Source organism: Halichoerus grypus, chromosome 3 (genome assembly GCF_964656455.1).
Source record: "Halichoerus grypus chromosome 3, mHalGry1.hap1.1, whole genome shotgun sequence".
Classification (NCBI taxonomy): domain Eukaryota; kingdom Metazoa; phylum Chordata; class Mammalia; order Carnivora; family Phocidae; genus Halichoerus; species Halichoerus grypus.
In genome coordinates this window covers 12,005,465-12,030,446 of record NC_135714.1, presented here as the reverse complement: position 1 = coordinate 12,030,446, position 24,982 = coordinate 12,005,465, and the positions used below count along the sequence as shown (strand labels likewise).

The 24,982-nt window shown below is 48.5% G+C and overlaps 1 protein-coding gene across 6 annotated transcripts in view; it reads left to right on the top strand.

Annotated features, from left to right (window-relative positions):
* PROM1 (prominin 1) overlaps nt 1-21,627 on the top strand; it is a 107,747-nt gene extending 86,120 nt beyond the window's left edge. For 4 of the 6 annotated variants that reach the window (XM_036074800.2, XM_036074798.2, XM_078068413.1 and 1 more), the window contains 12 exons: nt 3,151-3,274; nt 4,826-4,929; nt 6,482-6,566; nt 7,748-7,894; nt 8,681-8,752; nt 9,709-9,801; nt 11,804-11,857; nt 13,937-14,017; nt 14,107-14,175; nt 16,753-16,845; nt 20,153-20,268; nt 21,199-21,627. In XM_036074800.2, the coding sequence (XP_035930693.2) occupies nt 3,151-3,274; nt 4,826-4,929; nt 6,482-6,566; nt 7,748-7,894; nt 8,681-8,752; nt 9,709-9,801; nt 11,804-11,857; nt 13,937-14,017; nt 14,107-14,175; nt 16,753-16,845; nt 20,153-20,268; nt 21,199-21,253 (1,093 nt within the window). In that variant the 3' untranslated portion in view covers nt 21,254-21,627. Of the gene's footprint in view, nt 1-3,150; nt 3,275-4,825; nt 4,930-6,481; nt 6,567-7,747; nt 7,895-8,680; nt 8,753-9,708; nt 9,802-11,803; nt 11,858-12,071; nt 12,511-13,936; nt 14,018-14,106; nt 14,176-16,752; nt 16,846-20,152; nt 20,269-21,198 lie in introns of those variants that run through there. The other 2 variants (XM_078068415.1, XM_078068417.1) reach the window with 2 other exon arrangements.
* The last annotated feature ends 3,355 nt before the right edge of the window (nt 21,628-24,982 follow it).

Sequence of the window (24,982 nt, the reverse complement as noted above, 5' to 3'; positions counted from 1 at the left end):
GGGGATCCATTTTAAGGAAGTAGGACCCAACTATGGACAAAGCATCACAAGCAGTGTTTCTGTACTTTTAGTTATAATCTTGAGGCACTGGGAATGGCACAAATGTCAGCCACCAAGGAGTGGGAGATCCTGGGGTCACTGAAATGGAACGAGGTTGTCTACCCTGGATGGTTGACCAGAGTCCTGAAGATGTTTGACTGGGGCTCCCAAGATTATGCACATGTCACTATCCTAACTGTGTGGATCAGGAGTCAGCACACGCTTCTATAAAGGTCCAGATAATAAATATTTTCGCTTCTGCTGACCACAGACGATCTTTGTTGCCTGTTATTTTTCTTGTTCTTGTTTTACTTCTCCTCCTCCTTCTTCTTTCCAACACTTTGAGCACCATTAGCTATTCTTATCTGAGTGACAGGCCTCAGCCTTATCTAGATAGAAGCATATTTAAGAAACAGAGGCTGGAAATGCTAACAGTAAGCTCTGGAGAGTAGCCGTGTTGATTTGTAGTGTTCTATGGAAGGTTTGGATGATTTTTGTAACTCTAACGCACACGCATGCTTCGGCACCCGGTTAAAACCATGGTGACTGGCTTACGCTCCACAATGTTCCTCTTCCTTATACGCTCCCTGACTCCCAAGCCTTTTAGGTCAGAGAAATTCAGGCTGACAGAGGCCCCTGCAGTGAACATATCTTGCTATTTATTTCAGCCAAACCAGGCAAATATTGGTAATTATGCCTTAAGTGTGTCGATTGGGCAGAATTGTGCCCTTAGGAAGGGAGGCTGTTGTTTCTAAGTCCATCAGCCTGAACACTTCGAGGGTCCTTCCTGCTTGTACCGGTGATGGTACAATCACCGCTGAAAATCTGGCCAGTCCACCGAGACGGAGTCAAGAGTCTGCTCTGTCCGTGTCTACACCCGAGTAACTGAGCACCCTAGAGAAAAGTCACACAAGGGGGCACATTGGCATCCCTACAAAATTATGATCCCCTCCTCAAATGGATCCTTCAGAGCCCTACAAGTTTCTTCCTTCCTTCCCTCCTCACTTCCTTCCTTCCTTCCCTCCCTCCCCCACTTCCTTCTTTCCTTCCTTCCCTCCCCCACTTGCTTCCTTCCTGCTTCCTTCCTTCCCTCCCTCCCCCAATTCCTTCCTTCCTTCCTTCCTTCCTTCCTTCCTTCCTTCCTTCCTTCCTTCCTTCCTTCTTTCCTTCCTTTCCTCTCTTCCTTCCTTTCCTCGCTCCTCCTTCCCTCCCTCCCTTCCTTCTGCAGTGGCTTTTTCCACTCTGATGCATCCATCCTCCTCATTTCCCCCTCTCTTAGCAGAAGGCTTTACCCCCTTCTTCACAGAGGAAATAAAAGGTATCATACACCTTCCGCAAACTCCAGCGCCCCTGCGTCCAGGGGGTGCAGAGGGGTGTCTCCCTTCGGGCCGTCCCACCTGCTGCTCCCTGCGCACTGCCCCGAGGGTGAGCGTGCCGTGAACCAGCCTTCCCTCTCCGGTGTCCTCCTTCTCTTCCCCTCTCCTAGCCTCGCTTCTCAACACTTAAACACAGTCTGCTCTCTCCCCTCTTTAAACAGGACAACCGAAAACTTCCCAACATCACTTCTTCCCTCTCACTCCCCTCCCTGCACAGACAACTGGAAACAATGACGCTTGCTGCCTGTGTCCTTATCTCCCCGCCCTGCCCTCGGGTCAGCAGTGACCTCGAGGCTTCCAGCCCCGGGACTTCCTGTAGCTGCCCCACCCCGACTATGCCCTCCCCGCGGTGACAGGGTCCCCTGCGCACTCCCTCCCCCCTGCAGACACGCCTTGGTTTTCCCTTCCAGCACGGGAGCCTAGTGCTTTCCTTCGCACACAGCAACCTTCCCTAGGGGCCTTGGTCGCTGGCTGCCCTCGAGCAAGCGGCACAGTCCCCCAGGCCCCACCCCGGGCTGCCTCTTCCCTGCCATCCCAGTCCCAGGGGCCAGTGGTCACTTCTAAGCAGCTGATTGCCTCGTGCCGGCCCGTAGCCCAGACGTGTGCGCTCCACACACAGCCAGCTCCCCTCCGGCGCCCCCACGGCCATGTCTCCCGGGAGCAGGCCCAGATCCCACTGCTCTTCCCTTCCCGAGCACCAGTGTCTCCTTTCCCTGCTGACAAGCCCTGGCATCACCCTGGGCCCTTCCTCGCCTTCTCTCGGGCAGAATCTCCAGCACATCCTGCTGTGTCCATCTCCCGTGTCCCATCTCTTCTGTCCCTGCCTCCAGCCACATCAGCCCACCACCCCAGGACCGACTGTCCACGCGGGCCTCTGTCCACCCTGTCCTGCATGCTCTGCCAAGAATGTTCTTCCTCAGAGAGAAAGGGGGTTATGTTCCTCCTGTGCTTCTAGGCCCTCAGCAGCTTCCCCTTCCTGGACCAGCCGGGCGCCGTCCCGTGCACCCCTGCCTGCCTCCGGAGCTGTGCTCGTGCCACTCAGCCGTTGGCCCCCACAGACTCCCAAGGGTGCAATTCCTGCCTCGGAGCCTCCCCACTCACCGTGTCCCCTGCAGAAGGCCAGGTTCACTCTCCTGACCTCAGGGGCCGTGCCGGAACCACCGTGCTGGGCTGCAAGGAGACCAGTGTTCCCTAAATATATGCCTGGGACTGAAAGGTCACGGTGCTTACCGCTTCCTGTCTCCGCTGCGGAGCAGGGGGCTCGCTTAACCTGCACAAAGCGAAGACTCTAGGTCCCTTTCCTTTTTTTTTTTTTTTTTTTTTTTAAAGATTTTATTTATTTATTTGAGAGAGAGAGAATGAGAGAGAGCACATGCGAGGGGGGAGGGTCAGAGGGAGAAGCAGACTCCCTGCCGAGCAGGGAGCCCGATGCGGGACTCGATCCCGGGACTCCAGGATCATGACCTGAGCCGAAGGCAGTCGCTTAACCAACTGAGCCACCCAGGCGCCCACTAGGTCCCTTTCCTACACTGCATAGGTAGGACTCGTAAGTACTGGTAGGTAATAATGGATCCGTAGTTTTGTTTTTGTTTTTGTTTTTTAACCAAACTTGGGGCTTGAACTCACGACCCCGAGATCAAGAGTCACACACTCTACCAAGGGAGCCAACCAGGCGCCCGTGAATGTTGACTAAGTTACTGTGGAATTCCAAACCTCATTTCTGTTTTGTTTCCAGCGGGGTTGGCGTCAGTTTCCTCTTCTGCTGGGTACTGATGGCCATCGTGGTTCTCACGTTTGTCATCGGTGGAAACATGGAAAAACTGGTCTGCGAGCCTTACAAAAACAGGAAGTTATTCCAGGTAAGGATGGCTTCCAGTCCCCACGGCGGAAAGGGCTTGAGTGGAAACTTCGATTTCCCCATATCTAGTGGGGGCAGAAAGATGAGCATTTTGGCTTTTATTCAGTGCGTGAAGATTCCTTCTATTCGTCAGAGCAAAAGGAAAAAAACGTGGTAAAGTATTGTTTTTCGAATGTCAGGTGAACCAACCACCAGCAGTTGAGGCCTGCCGGTCAGTGTGGATTGTAATAAGCGGGGGAAGAAAATTCCCAAGGAGGGGTACCCCAGGAGGCTTCTGACCTTTTAAAGAGGTTCTCAAATGATGGTTGCCCACGCAGATGCTTTGAGGCCTTCAATGTGAAGTGAAAGACACGGAAAAATTCCACGCCTCGTGGCCCAGTGTCATCCCCGGTGGATGTCTGACGAGGCCTTTGGGAAATGAGTTCAGGCTCCACCTTCTCCCTCTGAAACCGAGTCCCGTGGATTCGACGGGACCACCTCTCAGTTCAGTGTCACTAATTAATGAGGCAGTTTGGGTCTGGGTGGCGCTCTCGTCACTCTGGCTTTCCGGTGCTTTTCTCCAGATTCTGGTTTTTAAAATATATTTCTGTTTTCCTGTTTTACCGTATATGCCTTTTCGCCTCAAATCTGTTACGAAATTTGGTGAGTGACTACAAAGGTAACCAGTTGTCTTAGTATTTTAATTATTCAGTTGAGGAAAATTAAATTGGGAGTGTTGATGTGTTAAATTATGTCCATTTGGCCTCTTGATAAAAAATAATAGTGATACATCAAGCCAGACTTCATTATCTCCCGTGCTGTGTTAAATTGCTAAAGAGGAATTCTTAAAAAAAAAAAAAAATAGGGGATTTTCTTTTTAAAGATTTATTTATTTATTTGAGAGAGAGAGAGAGAGCATGAGCACTAGCAGGAGGGGCAGAGGGGAGGGAAAGAGAATCCCAAGCAGAGTCTATGCTGAGCACTGAGCCGGACGCAGAGCTTGATCTCATGACCCTGAGATCATGACCTGAGCCGAAACCAAGAGTCAGCTGCTTAACCGACTGAGCCACCCAGGTGCCCCAAAATAGGGGATATTTTGAAACCATTTACATTCCTCGGGCACATATACGATCATGCACTAATAAGCTCGTCTTAATTTTATGATATATATGACATATTAGCCATCTTCAATATATGATATTAAGTGAAAGAGTATGCACGTTTTAATTCATTTTGTCTAGAGAAAAGTAGCAGAGAGGTGGACCAACTGCTTTATGGCTTTCTATTGGCTACTCTGAATCAAGTTGTCAATTCTCCCATTTCTAATGTACTTGTCTTACTAAGAGAGGTGTTCTCCAAAAAAAGTAGTTCAGTAATTCTTATTGATGCTACCCAGTGGTCAATTTAGTCCAATCACACTATTATTTTCCCATTTTAAATTGGAAACCAATGAAGAGAACCATGATCTGAAAATCCCCAAAATATATTTAACAGAATATTTATTTTATTATATGTATGTGTATTAGTGTAAGAGTATCTCTTTTAAAAAAAGCTTTTTTTCAATTTGTTCTAGATTTTGGACACACCATATTTACTAAATGAGAATTGGAAATACTATCTCTCTGGCATGGTGTTTAACAACCCGGATATTAATCTCACTTTTGAACAAGTTTACAGGTAGACTTAATGGCTTATGCGTTTTTCGGCTACTGAAAATGTTGTTGTTCCAGAATGAGAATTTTGCTTTCAAAGTGTCTTTAAGCTTGATAAGACCAGCTATTCTCTAGTCTTTGCAAGGAAGTGGTAAAAATAAGACCAAAAAGAGCATCCTTCCCCTGAAAGCCTTCTCGACTTTGGCGTGGTGATGTCTCAAGGTCCCCCTGTCCGGTATGCACTAGACCTTGCTGGTTAAGGTGACCCTACGATGCATTAACGAGACCCTTTGAAAACTCTTTGTGCGGCAATCACACCACCCCAAGTAAATGCTATATAAGAAGAAGTTAGCAGATGGGTCCCAATCTCAGACATGCTAATTAATAGTGAAGCAGCTGACTGACGGGCTCCAGTCTTGGCTGTACCATCAGGGAGCAGGCCTTGGTGACTTCGGGCAGTTTTACTTCCTCCCTGCTCAGTACGGTTCAGAGGCCCCCCTAGCAGAGATAGCAAATGAGTGGCCTTCGTGGTAGCCCTTGGTAGTCAGACCTTGGTGGTCTTGCTCATAGCCAGAAGAGTCTCAGGATCCTTCTCCACAGCATGTTGCAGGCAGACGTTATCAATTGATTGGAGTCTCTGGGCATGATTAAACCATCTTTGGGCTGAAAAGACAAAGCCAATCTTCTTGGCCCGGCCTGCCAGCTCTTTGTGACTCTGGCACCTGCAGAATTCTGCAGCCTACCCCTGGTGGCTAGTGTATCTAGTTCTCTGTTCCAACAACACCAGCTGACTGGGGATTCCCTGGAGAGGAGTATCACTCCTCCTAGGGCTGTGGGAAAGTGGCTTCTCCCAGGCATCCCTCGGGGCTAGAGGGCTTTGGCTGCTGGACAAGGAAGAGGCGCCCCCGGGAAGTGGCCGTCTCAGTGGCAGGGACATGCATCAGATGAGCTTGCTCTTCTTAGCTCAGTCAAGGAGGAATTTTGCACATTTTAGAGAAGCGCAGAGAGGTGAGGCCAAGTTAGGTGTACTGACCGTCTGGATATAGGTGTGGCCCCTTCCCTGTCTCCATCCTGCCCTTAAAATATACATCCAACCATTTGTTTAGTAAGTGAAGCTCAACCCTGGAAATATGGAGGCAGGTGGTCTGGCAGGGGTTTGATAGAATCTTTTAATAAAGCCCATGATATGCTCTGTAACACACCTCTTTCTAGCAGGTGGTGTCCTTTTTTGTTTGTTTTTTATGAGAATTTATTTCTTCCCAAGTTGTGAACTTGTTATCCCTCACAGCAGTAGAAAAAGCACAAAGGAGACAGAAAGAAGGATGCTTTACCAGTCTTACTGTATCTGTTCCAAAGATGGGACATTGAGTAAAGCGGGGAACAAAGTCCCGAATTGTAGGCGCATGGGGGTGGGAGGGGTGGTGACCTCCTGCATCGGCACTCAGAAGCCGCTTCTCTGCATCCAGATTTAAACAAAACTAAAGATAAACAGTGAACCTTTCTCTCCATCCTTAGCGGGGGACAGAGATAGACACGGCTGCCTTTCTGGATCATGATTTCTCTCTTTATTCCCACAGCGACTGCAAAGAAAATAAGGGCATCTATACCACACTTAAGCTAGAGAACAGCTACAATATCAGTGAGCATCTCAACTTTCAAGAGGTAAGGAATTAGAGCCAATCAGGAAAGGGATGTATGTCTTTAGTAAAGCCAGTTGCCTTTTTCTTTTTCTTCATTGAAGTGAAATTCACATAAGATAAAATTCACCATCTGAAAGTGACATTTAGAATGCTCACAAGGTCCTGCAACTCTCACTTCTGTCTAATTCCAGATCATTTTCGTCACCCCCCAACCCGTTGTCTTTCTTGAGGCCTGAGTTTCTCTAGCTGACCACCCAAAATCTCTAAAGCGGCCTTCGGTGCGGACACGACGCAGGAAGATCTTGCTGTGTGTGTCCGTGTCCCTAGAGGAACAAAGCCCCGGGGGTGTTGGCTCTCCAACACTGGCCACCCTTTTCGGCCAGGTCCCTGAAGAGGGAACTAGGCACCCAGAACTCCACCCCACACAGTCCTTGCCCCTCGGGAATCATGGCTGTGGCTGCAGGACTCCAAGGGGCCTCTGCGGAGCTCCTCCAGCCCTCAGCAAGATGGCATGGCAACAGCGATGAAAACGGACAGAAGGGAGTGACTTCGTCTGCTTCTTTGCCCGCCCCCCTCTCCCCCAAGCCCACCCCCAAGGCAGAGCCCACTCAAGAGCATAATGGACAGGAGGAGGAGCAAAAGAGTTTCAAGGGCACTCGGGCACTACACGCTCGCTGCCTGAAACTCTGCCTGCCTCTTAGAACAACCCCACGTCACCAGCCATGTCCCCGTGATCTCAAGTGTCCTCGCCGCGCGAGTCCAGGGCGCGCTGCCTCCTTCCCCTGGGATACAGCCTGCCTGGCCCCCTTCAGCATCTGTATTTGTCCAGACCCATTCAGAGGCCGCCTCCCCTCCGTTGCCCCGTCCAGCCCCCTGCCTTGGCAGACTCTCTCCTGCCCCTGGGGTCCTGACGCAGTTTGCGTGCCTTTATTACAATGCTGTCTCTTCCTTTGAGGGCTTTGAGGCCTGAGATGGACTATTATTTTGCTTTGCATCCCAGCTCCTCACACAGTGCTTGGCGTGGGGCATAAGGAAGGAGGCAGGGATGCAGGGAAGGAGTGGGAGGGGAGAGAAGAGTACCAGGAGGAAATGCCAGTCAAGGGCACGTCTGTGTTTTTTTTGTCTTGTATCATTGCTCTTTTAACGCGTATGTGGCATTCTTGAAGGATGGGCTCACCTGTAACTTTTCTTTTTATCATGCAGCATGCTGGAAACATAGACAATGATTTTAAAAATCTGAATGTAAGTATTGACAATATTGTGCTGCTGGACGAAGCGGGAAGAAGAAACCTTATGGATTTCAGCTCTTCAGGAGTAGACACCATAGACTATAACGTCTACTTGGCTGAGGTGTGACCCATGTGTTCGTGCTTGATCGCTGGGGGGGAAAATAACAGCAGATAGCTCCGGTTTTTTATTTTTCTTTCCTTTTTTTATTATTGAGATTAAATTTACATAGCATAAATTAACTATTTTAAAGTGAGCAATGCAGGGGCGCTTGGCAGGCTCTGTCGGTAGAGCATGCGACTCTTGATCTCAGGGTCGTGAGTTCGAGCCCCACTTTGGGTGGAGAGATTACTTAAAAATAAAATCTCTAAGAAATAATAAAATTAAAAAAATAAAGTGAACAATTCATTAGCTTGGAGTAGAATCACCATGTTGCTCAACCACCGGTTCTATCCAGTTCCAGAACATCTTTATCGCCTGAAAAAAAACCCTCATTCCCATTACATAGTTGCTTCCCTTCTGCCCTCCCAGCCCTGACAACTACTAATCTATGCTCTGCTCCTATGAATTTACTGATTCTGGCTGTGTCATATGAGTGGAATCATACAGCATGTGACCTTCTGTGTTTCATGGTCTTTCCTGGTCCCCTTTCATGGAGCCTAAAGTTTTTGAGATTCATCTCCATTATAGCATGGATCAGTACTTGATTTCTTTTTATGGTTGGATCATGTGGCTGGATAAAAATAATATGGTTTTATATGTATAAATAAGAATGCAGCTGTTGTCACCTATGTTGAGAGTTTCCAGCCTTACTTTATGGACCATAGCTCACCCTATTGTCTATTAGATATTGCTAAGGCTTAAAAATCCCACAGCCATGACACGGTTCTCCTTCCCCCTCTTTTGTAGATGGGTAAAGCTCCCACCAAAGTGAATCTTTTATCCTTTGCAAATGATCTAGAAGCAAAAGCCGACCATTTGGTGAGTTCAAACAGTCCAGTTCTAAATGCTGTAATCATTAGAGATGTCAAATGTCCGTACTATTCTTAGCTTCCTTATACCACAAGTAACCTTCAGTTAAAAGCGCCTCTCTCTCTCTCTCGGGCATGTCAAGACTTCCCACCAGCCGCCACCGCCGTGTGGCCCAGAAATCTGTGAGCACGTGAATGGTCCCGGGGTGGCATCAGGGTGCCCACAGGTCTCCTGACCTCTGCTCGTGGTGCTGGTGCCCTCACTGCTTTAGAACCATCTCTGCTTTCACGCCCATCAACCCCTCTACCTCCAAACACGCGCACGTGCGCACACACACACACACACACACACATCATTTTTCTCACAGTGTAGGGAACGGGAGGAGATTCCATCTGGTACTCTGCGTCACCAATAGCAACTGGTTAAGGGAAAGCAAAGACATCACCCGAGCACCGTAAACTTCCGTCTTCACTTCCCCTGCTGGTTGGTGACTCGGTGGCTCAAACGGGCCCCTTTCACGAAGCAGCAGAGCATGGGGATGAGGAGCCTGGGCTCTGGAGGAAGACTGGGATTTTAAATCCTGACTCCACCGCTTCCTAAGGAGAGGAACTTGGACGAGATGTTTCACCCCTCTGTGCCTTAGTTTCCTGGTCTGTAAAATGGGGACATAGCTGCTGGAAAGCAGGCTTTACACCGGCTCTGTTCTGGCGAGGTGAGAAAGAGAGCACAGCCTCTGGCCCTCAGGAAAGTCTCCTGGCTTTGGGCGGCCGCCGAGAGGTCATGGTTCTATGATTCGAGGTCAGGTGTCTTGGCGCTGCCCTCCGGGTGGTCCCCACACCCACAAGCGGACAAGGAGGGCTTCACGCTGGTCACGACTACCCTGCCCCAAGCTCCTGCACTTAGGGAGAGTGCTCCAGAGTCTGGAAGGATGGTGTTGACCTGTGTTTATTTGGTTCTCCTTGTAGCCCCAAGGAAGTTTGAAACAGTCCCTGAAAAGTAATGCACAAACCATTAGAACGATTCACCGTGGCCAAGTCATTCCTTTGGAACAGTCAATGGTAACAACCTACAACCTCTGGGGTTTCCCCGGGACCCGAGCAAAGCCCATCTCATTAGCTGGCTTTCATTTAGACTAACCTCATGCGCGAAGGTCAAACCCAGCTGGCCTCAGGCTAAGAAACTGAGCTATGTTAAAAAAAAATAACTTGCAGGGGCGCCTGAGTGGCTCAGTGGGTTGAACATCCGGCTTTTGATTTCAGCTCAGGTCATGATCTCAGGGTCCTGGGGTGGAGCCCCAATTCAGGCTCTGTGCTCAGCGGGGAGTCTGCTTGTCCCTCTCCCTCTGCCCCTCCCCTCTGTTCTCTCTCTGAAATAAATAAAATAAAATAAAATAAAATAAAATAAAATAAAATAAAACTTAAAAAAATAAAATAAATGATAGCAGCTGGGCTTTAAAGAAGACACATTTTCAATGTCACCACTCCTTTCGTGCCTTATCTCCTTGCCTTTTCCACTTGCCTGTGACCAGGTAGATTAACTCTGGGATTGCCCCACGTACCGGGCTCCAGCTCTCTTGGCCTTCAACAGGCCCCCGGAAGCCAGGCACCTAGCTGGAAGGCTGGTGTCTGTGCCCTGGACTCACTCTTAACTTACTTATTCTCAAATTCTTTTTCTCCAAACCCTGCCAAGAAATATGGGAAGGCAAGGGTAAGTCCTCTTCTCTCTGCCTCCTTTAGCTCAGTTTGCTGATCCGATGGGCGATGTTTCCTTTCTCCTCTCTCGTAGCCTCTGTTCTGACTTCCCCTTTCTTTTTCTTCTCGCTGCCTTCTGGCTTCTTTCCCTGAATTCCAGAAAGGTAGTTTGTAGCAGAGAAAGGACACAGGCTCTGGAGTCAGGCGGAGCTGATTTCAGATCCTGCTTCTGCCTCCACAAAGTCTTAGGGCTTTCCGTCTCTCGTCTGAAGATGGTGGGAACGGGTCCCGCCCTGCGGTCACCTGGTTCCTGGAGATGAAGCGGCTGATGTCCCAGAGAGACTCTGTGAACAAAGGAATGATTATTAGGCTTGTGTGGGAAACCTGTTACAGAGTTGGCTTGCTCAGGTTTGGAGAAGCGCATCAGTCCACTTGACTCCAGTCTTGAAACCTTCTACAACTAGTTTTTACCATGTCTCTCTCTTTCTTTCTGTCTCTCTTTCCCCTTCTGACTTTCTAATTAGAGTATTCACAAAGAAAATTGAATTTTCTGAATTTTGTATGCTATGCTCATCCCAATTTTCTGCTCTGCTTGTTTATGCCTAGCACAGATTCGTTAACATTTTAAGCTGGTTTTTCCCTGTTCCTTAAACGCTTTCCTTCAAGGAGACACAAGACTCGTTGGCCTTCTCAGAGCTGGGGCAACCTGTCTACAAATAGGCAAATAGCTCTATACATGTGACCTACAATCTAAACCAGGGGTTAGCAAACCATGACCCCCAAAACTACAATCTGTGGGCCAAATCCAGCCTGTTGCTTGTTTTTATAAATTAAGATTTATTGGAACACAGCCATGCCCCCTTATTACAGATGATTTATGGCTGCTTTTGGCTAAAAGGGCAAAGTTTACAATTAAATTAAATTAAATTAAATTAAAAATAAAATAAAATAAAATGGCAAAGTTGAGTGCTTTGGACAGGGTATGGCCCACACAGCCTAAAATATTTACTATCTGGCCTTTGTTTTTACCACTCCCTGATCTAAACCATTCAGGTTAAACTACTCTGGGCAATTTGGGTGGAATTTCTTTTAAGGAGTTCCTGCTACTTTGAGCAAACCTGACTCAACGTGGTTTCTTGGGCACCTTGCGTGGGGCATGCTGCTCTAGAAGACATATCCTGATTTCCTTCTTCAGCTTTCCTGACACCAGAGCTATCGTTACTTGAATCTGTTGTTTTTTTCTAGAATGAAACCATTGCAGAGTAAAGTCAGATGTGATGGCTGACTGCGGGGAGGGAGGGGAGACAGGCATGTGATCTTGCTGGTTCATGTCATAAGTTAGAAAATATTGCATATGTTTGTTCACCAGAGTACTATCTACCAAAGCATCAAGGAACTTCAACACAAAAGCAGCGGACTGGGGGTAAGGACTGATTTTTCCTTTTCTGTCCTGGGTGGGGCGGGTCTTATCATAAAAGCACACACAGACTCTCAGAGATGTTGGTTTTACAAGTATTTAAGTTTAAAAAAACAAACAAAAGGCTTGGCTGTCTACCCATTTTAAGTGTCAAACTGGGTTTTCCTACCACTTGCTTTCTGCAAGTACGTCTCACCTTGGCGCACTATTGGACACACAGGCGAAAGCTGTGTCTTGATGTGTGGGACGCAAGCGCAGAAGATGCATGGTCGCGGTTACTGAAATCATGCTACCCGCACAATCCACTGCCTTCTGACCACAAACGCATTCTCACTGTTGGGTCCATGGCGGGCTGCTCCACCTATCTCCCCACCCGGAGACCCAGCCTGAAGGAACAGCTCCTGTCTGGGCCACCTCATGTCCTCGAGGTGGAGGACAGGCAATCAGAGGGTGAATGGAAACAGGCTGCCCTTTCGGAGACTGCCTAGAACCAGCACTCTGCCACTCTACCTACGTTCGATTGGCCAAAGCAAGTGACATGACATGGCCGGACCTATCGTCACGGGGTGGGGACGTATGCCCCCGCCCATGAGAAGCCAGGCCTAGAAAGACATCAGTCATCGGGACCACAGGGGCCTCCCTGAGACCACAGACATCCCCACAGCAGAAACTGAGCTCTGTGACTATGGTGTGTGCATCTTGTATCCTCAATGCCAATAGGCAACTCAGAAAATATTTCTTTATTGAGCAGACTAGGCTGCCCGTGAGAGGTTTGGGATGTCAGTCAGCCACAGTGGAAGACTCCGTGGTCCTCCCTGCGCTTTCCTCACAGCTGCCTTTGCAGACCTTTGCCACCGGGCTTCTTGCCCCATGCAGCTGGGTCTCCCGCGTGAACCGTGAGCTCATTCAGTTGTAGCTGGTACACTCTCTGGGCAACACTGAGTCTGCTACTTGATTGACATACCAAGACCCTGAGTTCCCCCTGAAGACTATTCTAGTAGGTTTACTCTGCTTGGGGACCATCACTGTACCTCTAATCATGGTTGTCCCATGCCAAGGGAAGCTGGAGACAGACTGGGGACTGCGCGCTGGTCCCTTACTACGCTGCACCTCTTACGTTCAGGGTGCCGGTGGGCAGCTCTGCCTTCCCCTTCACAAAGGGCCGGTGTGGGGGCGAGTTGGGGTGCAAATCAGCCCTCAACCCACTGGCTGGGCTGTGTGCCCTGAGGTCTCCGGGCAGAACAGAAAAGGCACCTTTTCTAATTTGACCAAGCTGCCAGGTGGGGATTCTTATCTGTGTGAAATAACTAGGTACAAATCCCAGGTTTTGTGTCCCCAGCCTGGTGACATCAGGCAGCATCAGCCACCTCCCCTGCAAAGGGAGCCTAACACAATGCCTTCCAAGAGCCTGTTCATACCAGACCCCCCTTCTCCATGGGGGGTGCATTCAGTGCAGGCCTGAGGCCACAGGGGGTACGGGACCCCATCGTACTTAGTTCTTTTCCCATACATACACAGCTCCGAGAAAGTCGAGTTGATAGATTAGGCACAATAAGAGGGGAAAAACAATAATCAATAATAAAATAGAACAATTATAACAATATACCATAATAGAAATCATGTGAATGTGGTCTCTCTCTCTCAAAATATCTTACCGTACTGAACTCCCCCCTCTTCCCGTGATGAGGTGAGATGATAAAAAGCCTGAGTGCGGGGCAAAGGGAGGGGAATGGCGTAGGCATGTGACAGAGCGTTAGCTGCTATTGACCTTCTGACCATACGTCGGAAGGAGGGTCATCTGCTTCTGGATCCCGAGTGAAGGAAACTGTGGATAAGGTGGGGGATTCTTGGACTCAGTGAGGTGATTTGGATTAAGAGCTTGGCCCGGTGTCTGGCACAAAGTGAGTGCTTGGTACGTACTCCACTCCTTCCCCTGCCCTCAGAGGGCTGGGCTGGTTCTGTGGTCTTCTTAACTAGCAAGTTGTGGTGGTGTGGGGCCGAGCTAACAGCACCCAAATCCACATGCCAACCATCTAGTTAAATCCCTTCATCCCTTGAGACCCTGTCGATCGCTGTGTTTTCCAGGTGAAAGTGGTCAATATCCTTTCCTCTCTGGATTCTGCTCAGGACTTCCTCAAAACCCGCATCTCCTCAGTTATTATTGAAGTAAGTGGATGTGAGCCCGTCACTCCGTGGCTGCAGAGAGTATGGGATAGTCCTCTTAATGATTTTACTACTCTTTGATTTCTTTCCAGGAAAGTAAGAAGTATGGGAACACGATAGTAGGATACTTTGAACGCTATCTGCAGTGGGTCAAGTTCTCAGTAAGTAGTTTATCTTTAATGAACTTAAGAGGGCCATGTGTTAGGATAGTCACGTTCTAGGATAAAATCAGGAGGAAATAAAGTTAAGTTCCTAGTAATTGGGTAGGAGATAAGCAAAGGACCTCGAACATGGGGACCGTGAAGAGGGAGCTCCTAGGACTCAGCACATGTCATCCACACTGGACCCCTTCTCAGGCTGGCCCACCGAGCTGGAGAACATGCCCTCACTTTCTCCCCCAGCTCCTTTGCTCGCCATTTTGGGGGTTCCTGCCACACTTGACTCTGTCTCCCCAGTGAACTATGAGCTCCCTTCAAAGCGGTGGTGTGTTTGTGCCCTGGGCCCCACTGAGCCTGTCAGGTGGTTGGTGTATTAGTCTACTTGGGGTGGCTTGAGCAGAAAACAGAAATTTGTTTTCTCACAATTCTGGAGGCTGGAAGTCCAAGATCAAGGTGTCAGCAGGGTTAGTTCTTTGGAGGCCTCTCTGCTTGGCTTGTAGGTGGCTGTCTTCTCTCTCTGTCTTCACATGGTCATCCCTCTGTGCATGTCTGTGCCCAAATTTTCTCTTCATTTGTAAAGACACCAGTCATGTTGGTTTAGGACTCACCCTGATAACTTCATTTGAACTGAAGTGCCTCTTCAAGGACCCTACCTCCAAATACAGTCACATTCCAAGAAACCGGGGGGTAGGACTTTTGTCATCTTGGGCCTTGGGTCTGCATCCCTCGGAGGATTATTCCACTGCGGGAGAGGTGCGGGGGCGGGGGGTGGAGGGAGATGCTTGCAGCTGAGTTACTTGAATAACCTGGGCTGAGTTATGTGGGCTACTTGCTGTCCGCCAAGACAGGCTTTGAGAAGTCTAGGGACTCAGGAAAATTTAGACTACCCCGAGCAGCCTCGGGTGTCTCATACCTATTCCCAGCCCTCAGCCGCATGAGCCGAGACTGCTGGCCGTCTCTTCCCTCTTTGCTGCCCCACCCCCATATTCCAGCCACACCCAACTGCTTGATTCTCGGAAACATTCACAATTCTCCACGTGATTCCCTCCGTATCATCTCCCCCTCCCCAGTCCCCGCCTCCAGTCCCCACCGTCTGGGCCCTGAGCCTGGTTCTCCTTCAAGGCCCAGCTTTCTGATGTCTATGCTGACACCTCCCCCTGCCTCCCAGATGTGAAGACCTCAGGGTCTTCTCAGTGCTGGGGTGAAGGGCGTGCACACGCAGGTGAGTAAGGGCAGAAGAAATGCATTATCCACATCACCACCACGGCCACTCAACCCTGTGCGTCTCCTCCACCAGACCGAGGAACCACAGCTTGGTCACATTCATATAAAGCAAATACCCTGAAACCCAAGTGAATCTGGACAGGAATGGTTAGGTCATACAAGAGCCACACCATGGGAATATTAAGTGGCCATTTGTACAAAATGGATCAGCGCTATGCCAAGGGACTAGGAGAGATTTTTACAGGGTAGAAATAAGAGAGAAAAGAAAGATGCAGAAAAACATACAGAATATGACTCCTACCCTGCTTTTTGTAAAACCAACAGTTAAAAAGCCTAGAAAGAGAGTGTACGGGGTTGTCTGAGCTTGGTAAAAATAAAGTTGTTAACGTGGGTTGCCTTGTAAGGTATATATGGAAGAAAAGGGGAAAGTGAGTCCACCCATAAAGGAAAAGAAATAGGACACATCCCTGTCCCAGTGAGCGAACATCTAGCTCACTGTACGCACTCAGAAGTTTTTTTTAAATGAATGAATATAGTTATCTTAAGTCAATGCGATTGGAGCATCTGTTTGTGATTCATTAGACTTGTATGAGCACTGGGTGGTATACGCAATTGAGGGATTGTTGAACGCTACATCGGAAACTAGTGATGTACTATAGGTTGGCTAATTGAATTTAAATTAAAAAGAAATAAAATTAGTTTAATTGATTATTAAAAACTTGTTTATTCTCACCTCATTAATGAGTTCATAGTTTTCAATCTTCTAAAATGGGGTCAGCAGGTGGCGCTGTTTCTGTAAACACAATTTTATTGGCACACAGCCATGCCCGTAGGTTTCTGCATCCTCCGTGGCTGGTTTTGCCATACCGAGCCAGAGTCCAGCGCCTGTGACAAAAGTGTCTCAGCCTGCCCTGCGAGGTCGAGAGTATTGACTCTCTGGTCCTTTATAGAAAAAGCTGGCCAAGCCCTGGTCTAACTGACATAAGTATTGTTTAATTAGCTTTCCATTTCTTCCCCATATCCTTTGTCAGATCTCAAAGGGGTCAGGTGAGAAATTCAGACTGAGCCCCTGTGCTGGAAATCTGGACTTCTGCATTCCCTCGGGAGCCTGGCAGGGTGGGCCTTATTGTTCCGAATAACAAGGGCAGAACTCAGAGACCCGGGCTCAGACAGAATCAGCACCTCGCTTTCGAGTACCTACTTGTATACGCCATGGAGCTCATCCCTCGCAGCTCTGTATCTGAGACGGCGTAGAGATCCTTTTTGTGAGAACGGGTCAAGGGCAAACGACACATCTAATTCTTGTGGATTTTTGTGGGCGTGGCTCCGAGCTCCCCTGTGTTTCTTACCCCACAGATTACTGAGCAGATTGCAGGCTGCAAACCCGTGGCCACCGCTTTGGACTCTGCTGTGGACGTCTTTCTGTGTAGCTACGTTATCGACCCCCTGGTGAGAATTTCATCTTTCGAAATAACGAAACACAATAAACTGGTCACTTCATGGTTTGTTGGCAGACTGTCGTACGCCCTAGGGTATAAAATAGTTCTGCGCCTGAGTCCATTACTATTGTAGAATCCAAGACCTAAAATCTAAAATTTAGATGAGTGTGTTGTGATACCTAACAGACTGGGAACAGCCAAAGACCTAGCTGCTTACCTTTGTCTCTTACTAGAGTTATATTTATAGAAGTCAGGAGACCCTCATGAAGAAAACTTCTATTTGTCCAGAATAGATGGGAAGAGTGGTCACTGGTATGCATATTGCCAATATGTAAAAGGATTCTTAGCGCAACCATGTAGACACAGTCACAGATATAGATATAGATACATAACCCCAAAGCTATAGCAAACTTAATTGAATTTTTTTTAAAGATTTTGTTTATTTATTTGACAGAGAGAGAGAGACAGAGAGAGCACAAGCAGGGAGGGGACGGCAAGCAGAGGGAGAGAGAAGCAGGCTCCCCGCTGAGCAGGGAACCTGAAACGGGGTTCGATCCCCAGACCCTGGGATCATGACCTGAGCCAAAGGCAGATGCTTAACCTCCTGAGCCACCCAAGTGCCACTTAATTTAATTTTTTATTTAAAACCCTTTGAGATATTACCATTGGGATGGTAAGTTCCAATTAATCAAGTTTATTCCTTAGCTCTCTTCACTCCTCAATATACACTGACCATCTCTGCGAGCCAACCCTCTCATTTCCTCTGCTGGAAGCACCTCGGTGACTTCTTGTGGCTATCCCCAGTGAAGATCAGGGTCCTTAACTGAATACACTAGGCCCTGCATGATTGGGCCCCTGCCCATGGAGGCCACATTTTGCACTATTTGATCACCTTTCTCTCCAGACACACGTTTTCTTTCTCTTCTTTAAATCCATCTCGATGTCCCCACCTCAGGGCCTTTGCACATGCCATTTCTGCTACCTGGACTGTAAACCACATGCACACACACTCTCTCCCTCTCTCTCATTCTTCCCCTCCACACCCACACCCCATCTGGCTAACTCTAGCTCTAAGTCTGCCAGTGAGTGAGAACACAGGCTCTGGATTTGGATTGTACTTCTACATTTTCTGAACTCTGTGACTTTGAAAAATTATTGAATTTTCTGAGCTTCATCACCCGAGTAGGGCTGTTTGATAGTTCAGTGAGAGATTCTGTGTCAAGCCCTTGACACCTTGAGGTACGTTGACACTCAATACATGTTTGCTATTACTAGTGAGCAGCGGTCAGGTCTTAGCTCAAACATGTCTTTTTTTCCAGGAAGTTCTGATCTTCCCACCTAGATTGAGCTCCCTTTTCTACACTCCCATAGAACTCTATGCTTTTCCTTTAGAGGTGTTATTGCTGTTTGAATTGCACATTTGTGTGGTTCTTTGATTAAGGCCTGTCCCCTGCGGCACACTCTAGACTCTCGACTCCCTGAGCAGAGGGCCCGTGTGTTGCTGCGTCCCTGTCATTTGGCACATTGCCTGGCATAGGCAATTGAATGAATGATGATCGGACAGCTGTTTGTCAAAGTACATCTGTATCGCTCCATCTGTCCATCTCCCTGTCCCACATCCACACGTCTATCTTTCTGCGAGACGGACCTCCACACCTGAATGGAAACACTCCTGCGCTCTCCCAGCCATGCAGACCCCAAGGCTTGGCTTCCTGGCCGCCTTCCCTCCTCCCCAGCCCGTTAGGGGCTTTGTGCTGCTGCTTGGACCCCCGCTTGCCTGAACCCTCCTTAGGCATCCTGGGCTAATCTTATTGATTCTGAATTAATCTCCTTGCATCCAGTCCTCACCTCCTGCCCCAGCTACTCAAATCACCCAACTATCAGATGCTTTCCACAAATAATTGGAGACCAGTGAAGGGGAGGCCTGGAGGCTGGTCAGGAAGATCGTAGGCTGGAGCTTTATAGCAGGGCGGTCTAAATAGTAAGAAAGAGCTCTGGGCATTGATTTTGCCAGGAAAACAGACTCCAGACTGACTAACATGTTCCTTTTATATCTCGATTGTTCCCGGAAGAATTATGGCAGCTTCCAGTAAAAGTATATGGTTGTCATCAAGCTCGAAAGCCTCTCAAAACAAGTTTGAAAGCATAGAAACGTGCCAATAAAAGAACGTGGTGCGGGGGGAGGGAGGAGAACAAATTTACTGGGAATTCTGGGCCAGGAGGGGCCACTGCCATTCGATAGCACATCCCATCAGGAGAAGAGCAGGATCGCAGCGGCTGAGCCATGAGGGTTGGGGTGGGGGGCCGTTGTGACATCCAAGCTGCCTTTGCCTCGCGGTGGGCTGGGGAGCCGGTCCTAGCGTTACCGACAACATCCTAAGGCAGCAGCAGATTTTGTGCATTTACGAAGTCGGCCAAGTGTACGCTGCTGGCCAGTGTTTGATGCCCACAGGGTCATGCTGGTCGTTCCCAGGTGCGTCCGTTGTGACTGGTGAGTCAGGTTACACGGTGTTGGGTGTCGCCCGTGCAAAAGCTAGCGGTGTGGCCTGGGGCAAACCGAGGACAGATAGCCCTCTCGACGGAAGAACCACCACTCAGTTACAGCTGCTGTCACCTCGTGGGGATGGGGGCTCAGCGTTCGGAGACTGAACTTCAGCCTTTTCAAGAAAGGACATAAACCCAAGTTCCTATGTGAAATCCGACTTATGAATGTTGGCAACTACTTTTCGAAACTACTTTAAGCTGCCTTTTAGACAAAACAGGGTTGAATACAGCCTCTGATCTGCCCTCAAATTGGCTAAATTAACTATGGAATGTTTGTTGAGAGCCTCGTAATTCTGCCTTTTCCGCACAATACTGTTTTGGAATGAGGAGGCTGGGGTCCCCCTGTTCTGATGCCCAGCAAGGCCAGGAAGGTGAATTAGCACATCGGACAACTCCGGAAAGTGATTCGGCTCAGGCGGCCGGAGGGCCCTGCGCTTCTCCTGGGCAGCAAAGGGACGCCATCTGGTGGGGTCTTAGATTCAAACCCTTGCTTCTCCACTTTCTGCCACTGTTCCTCATTTGTAAAATCAATATAATAATAGGACCGATTCGAGGTTTTCAGAAAGATTTTAGGACTTACAGTAATATGTAGCGCTTCACACAGTGGCTGACTCGTATTTTGTTCACAAATGGTCTCCATGAACAAAATTAGGACTCATTAAAAAAATTGCAAAAGGAAGGGACTTCCCCCCCACCACCACCACCAAGCAACTGCTGTTTCCCATTCCCCATCTTCAGGCATGTAATCCTCCTGATTTTCTTTTCTTCCCTAGAATCTGTTTTGGTTTGGCATAGGGAAAGCGACCATATTTTTACTCCCAGCCATCATTTTCGCTGTGAAGCTGGCCAAGTACTACCGTCGAATGGACTCAGAGGACGTGTACGATGAGTAAGTAGACACATTTCTGCAGAGTTTGGGGAGCGCGGTCACTTTCTAAGTGGTACTCACCTCAGAGAGCTTGCGAAAGATGAGATTACGCTTGGTCTTTTCTTAAAGTAGGGGTCACCTCTGTTCAGGTGTCTTCTTTGTACCGACTTTCTTATGGTTGTTTTAGCTCTGTTTTCCCTCTTGCTTACTCTTCTCGGCGTCCTTAACCGACCTTCTTGTTTCTTGTTTGCAGTTCTTCTGTCTTGGGGACTTGGCACTTTACTTTATAACTGTTTTTACCAGTTTTCATTTTGGCTCTGTAGCCTCTGTCATGACCCCGTATGCTTCATTTTTACTTCTCTCGCTTCCCTCTCGACGTGTGTCTCTCCTGAACTTACTCTGTCAGCATCTGTATTAGGGTAAAAAGATGTGGGGGATGCAGCTGTTGAGCTGTAATAGTAATTAAAAAAAATAAGTGTATCTCCCTTTTTAGTATTTTATAGTGCTGAAACTATATCGCCAAAAAGTAAGCGTTTTCTTTTTTTAACCATATTTATCAGATGGGACTGGGGAGGTCATCATTATTAATATATGATGGGCTTATAAAATAAAAGTAATAACAACTTAAAATTACATAAAGACATTAGATATGCCCAGATAAAAATCAGTGCTGATGTCTCTTAAAATAAGGGCTAGCACATACAACGTACTAAAGAAATACTTGTTGAACTAAGGACATTTTATACGTTCAGTTTATTTATCTATAAAATGGTTGTTTCAATACTTGCTTTTCAAGGGAGCAGAATGTGAATATACCTTTTCACCTTCTTTGTAGACTTCACAAACTGTCCTATACTTTTCATGACCGTTACATTGCCTTTGTAACCCATGATGTAAATACTTCATCTTAGAGGTAACGTGGTGTTTTTGGTCTATTTATTTTTGTTGCAGTATGGAAAATGGTAATATTGGTTTTCATAGACATCATTCTACTCAGACTGTATGAACAAAGTTTTTAAACAGATCCAACGGCACGAGTTCTTGACCTACGGCACCTCCAAATACTGGAAAAGAAACACTTCCCTCCTGGAGTTTACAGAGTTCAGTGATTTTTATATTCAACATGCACTGACGCGCCAAAGAGTGAAAAGCGTGTACACCTACTTTTTTTTTAATCTCTAGAAGTTTTGCTTTAATCATCTGAGCCTTCGATGAAAGTTTCAATATGTAATACATTCACCGAATTTCCAGTTTAGCTTCGGGAACAAGACATGAATTGTGTCCCATTTCCTTGCTTGGGAACTTAGACTTGTAGTTAGAGAACGCTCAGCAAATCGCAGATGTGCGTGTGTGTGAACAATAAAAGAATGATTTCAGAAATCTGACTCTAATCTTCTTATTGAAAAATATTCCTATACGATAAATACCAGTTACGTCACTGTGTCCTTTTCTCAGAGCTGCTGTAACAAATTATGCAGAGGGGGTGGCTCTACGCAGAAGTGTCTTCTCTCGCAGTTCTGGAGGCCAGGGGTCGGAAATCCCCTTCCCCAGAGAAGGAAGACTGTGTTTCATGCCTTTCTCCTCGAGTCTGATGATTGTGACAATGCACGGCACTGTTGGGACACATCACTCCAATCTCTGCCTCTGTCTTCATAGAACGGAGTCTGCCCTTGTGTGCCTGGGTCCAGATTTCCCTCTGCTTCTAAGGACTCATTGGATCAGGGCCCATCCTGATCAAGAATGACCTCGTTTCGCTTTCATCACATTTGTGAACAACCTATTTCCAAACATCCACAGGCTCTAGGCGGATACGAATTCGGGGGGGAGGGGCGGACACGGTCCAAGGCAGCACCATCACACAACAGCAATAGCTAATAGTCAGAAAGATAAGGGAGGGAGTTTGAAGGAGAGCAACTCTACACACAGAAACTAAGTTAAATAACCCAAATCACAAGAGACAGAAAAATGACAAATTTTACGAGATATGTACAAAATAGTGACTCACACCCTCTTCATTGTACATTTGTCTTTATTTAAGAACATGTTAATACTCCACTGCTTGTGAGCATAGATTGTCTCTTTATCTGACACAGTGATGCTCAGCCCCTGCCACGCAACGGATTCACGTGGCTGATACTTAGGTCCCACCCTTAGAGACTCTGATAGAGTTGGCTAGGGGTGTGGCCCAAACATGTGGATTTTTACATTTCCCCAGGTGAGGGGTGCCTGGGTGGCTCACTCGGTTGGGTGTCCAGCTCTTGGTTTCAGCTCAGGTCATGGTCTCCGCGTCGGGCTTTGCACTCAGTGAGGAGTCTGCTTCAGATTCTTTCTCCCTCTCCCTCTGCCCCTCCCCACTCACGCACTCTCTCTCTCAAATAGATGGATAAAGCTTTAAAAAAAAAAAATTTCCCCAGGTGATTCTAATAGAAACACTACCCTAGATTAACGAAATCATTTTCTGGGATATATCCCATGTAATTCTCATGTACAACCTGGCTTGGCTTGAGAACAACTAATGATTGATGCACAGCTCTCTATGCATTTCATCCATAAGGACCCTGTCCCTCAGATAAGGTATCAGAGATCTGTGTTCTGCTCGCTGATCACTGCTCCTCATCCCAGAGGGGCGGATGCAGAAGCGGGCAGCCATTGTTGCAGTCCTGAGGACCAGCTGCATGGGGCTCGCACTGTCTTCTCTGTGGGGAGTCTGCAAGGCTGATGACATGGTCAATCCAACGATCTTGCCCATCTTGCCCAGTCGAGTCTTTCAAAGTCCATTCTACTTCTTGATGACACCACCAGCTGAGAATGAGAAAGAATAGATAATGTCCACTGAATGTCATGTCCATTAGCCCGCTGTCAGGACCCCTTGGGCAGCATATGACGGTAAATGTCCCAGACATCCAAAATATGGCAGAGCTTGGTCTCAAGGGCCACTACAGGGTGGCCAGAGCCTGCCACGCCCACACGATGGCAATTTTGCTTATCGGGTTGTGTCAAAGGCCACAAGAAGCCAGAAGTTGCCACAAGATGGCAGCAGAGGACACATGTAATCTGTTTGCAAGTCATGCCCTTAGCGCTATGAGGGTTCTTGCTTAATCTTAGAAAATCAGGAGGAATTTTACAAAGGAGAATGAACAAATGGCCAATAAACATTTAAAAAAAGGAAAAGAAGGGGCGCCTGGGTGGCTCAGTTGGTTAAGCGACTGCCTTCGGCTCAGGACATGATCCTGGAGTCCCGGGATCGAGTCCCACATCAGGCTCCCTGCTCAGCAGGGAGTCTGCTTCTCCCTCTGACCCTCCTCCCTCTCATGCTCTCTGTCTCTCATTGTCTCTCTCGCAAATAAATAAAATCTTAAAAAAAATAAAAATAAATAAATAAATAAATAAATAAATAAATAAAGGAAAAGAAAAGAAAGGAAAGGAAAAGAAAAGAAAAAAAAATCATATCCACTGCAGACAGGTACCATAGTCCTTGTAGGCCATTTCAGTGTCCTGGGCACGCAGATGGAGGCTCGTCCTGAGCGCCCATGCAGTTGGTGGCAGGACTGGTCTACACAGGCAACAGCACTGGCCACCATACAGGCCTGAACAGCCCCATCTCGGCCTGCACCTCCCCACGGGCATCCACGTGGGGTACGGAAAATGTTTCATCAGGGTGCAGCAGTGGCCTTCCAGAACTCGCAATTCCAGACACGGGTGTCTTCAACATACGTGTCATTCGTCACCACCAGTCCGGTCGCTAGCGGGGCCAAGGACAGATGGCAGAGGCACGCCTGATACTTAAGAGTATTGTGTGAAGAAAGGCAAGAGCCTTTGAAGCTAGCCCATCAGTTCCTACCAGAGCTGTCACTCGCACCACAGGGCGGCCGCACCCAGGGGACCCCGTCAGCTCGCGCTGAGATGAGCCTTCCAGAAACCAGAGCCGGGCACCCTCAGACCTTCCTGGGAGCCCTGTCCAGGGAGCCAAAGGCTCGTGTGTGAGTAATCACGGGAGATAGGACGGGTCCCTAGAGGTGGGGCACTACCTTCTTGTGTGAAGGGCACCTGCCTCTGGGACCTGCCTTGCTGTTCTGGGATGTTCCATTTCCATTTTTATGAGAAGTAAAAAACATCTGCTTCCCCAGGATCCGAGGGGGCCAATGCAGGCAGGGGACAGCTGGACACAGTGACGTCCGGCAGTCGTCCCTCAGCCACTCGCTCTCCACAAGTGTCCAGCAGCCATCAGCCGCAGGGTGTCAAGTGCCGCACCGCGGGGAGCCTCGTGGGCAGAAGGAGGAGCCCCGCGGCCGCGGCGACTCGTCCCTCAGCACTCTCCCCTGCGTCAGACCGCGGGATTCCACCAAGGTCCTTGGGGTTCGCAGGCCCTGGGTAGGGGCCCATGGGGCTGCCTCCCGCACACCTGCTACCCAGGTCCCCAGGCAAACTGGGCAGATTTTCCAGCCTCAGCAAGTTACCAGGATGAGGCACAGATCGTCTCCTGTCTCCAAACAGCCCAACTAAGTCCGCGCTTCCCACTTGGCTCGTGAGGTCTGTGGGGGGTGTGACTTTCCTTTGCTGTCTCAGGAATCCATCTCCAAGCCTCAGTCCATAGTCCTCCCGAGAACTGACCGGAGGCTGGCCCGTCAGGACTCGGCTCCTAAGCTGCTGCCGCCTGCTCTTCCCGGGAGCCCACGGGCTTGACGTCGTCAGTGCAGTCACCCCTTCAGGGGACAAGAGTGTGAGCATTCGGGCA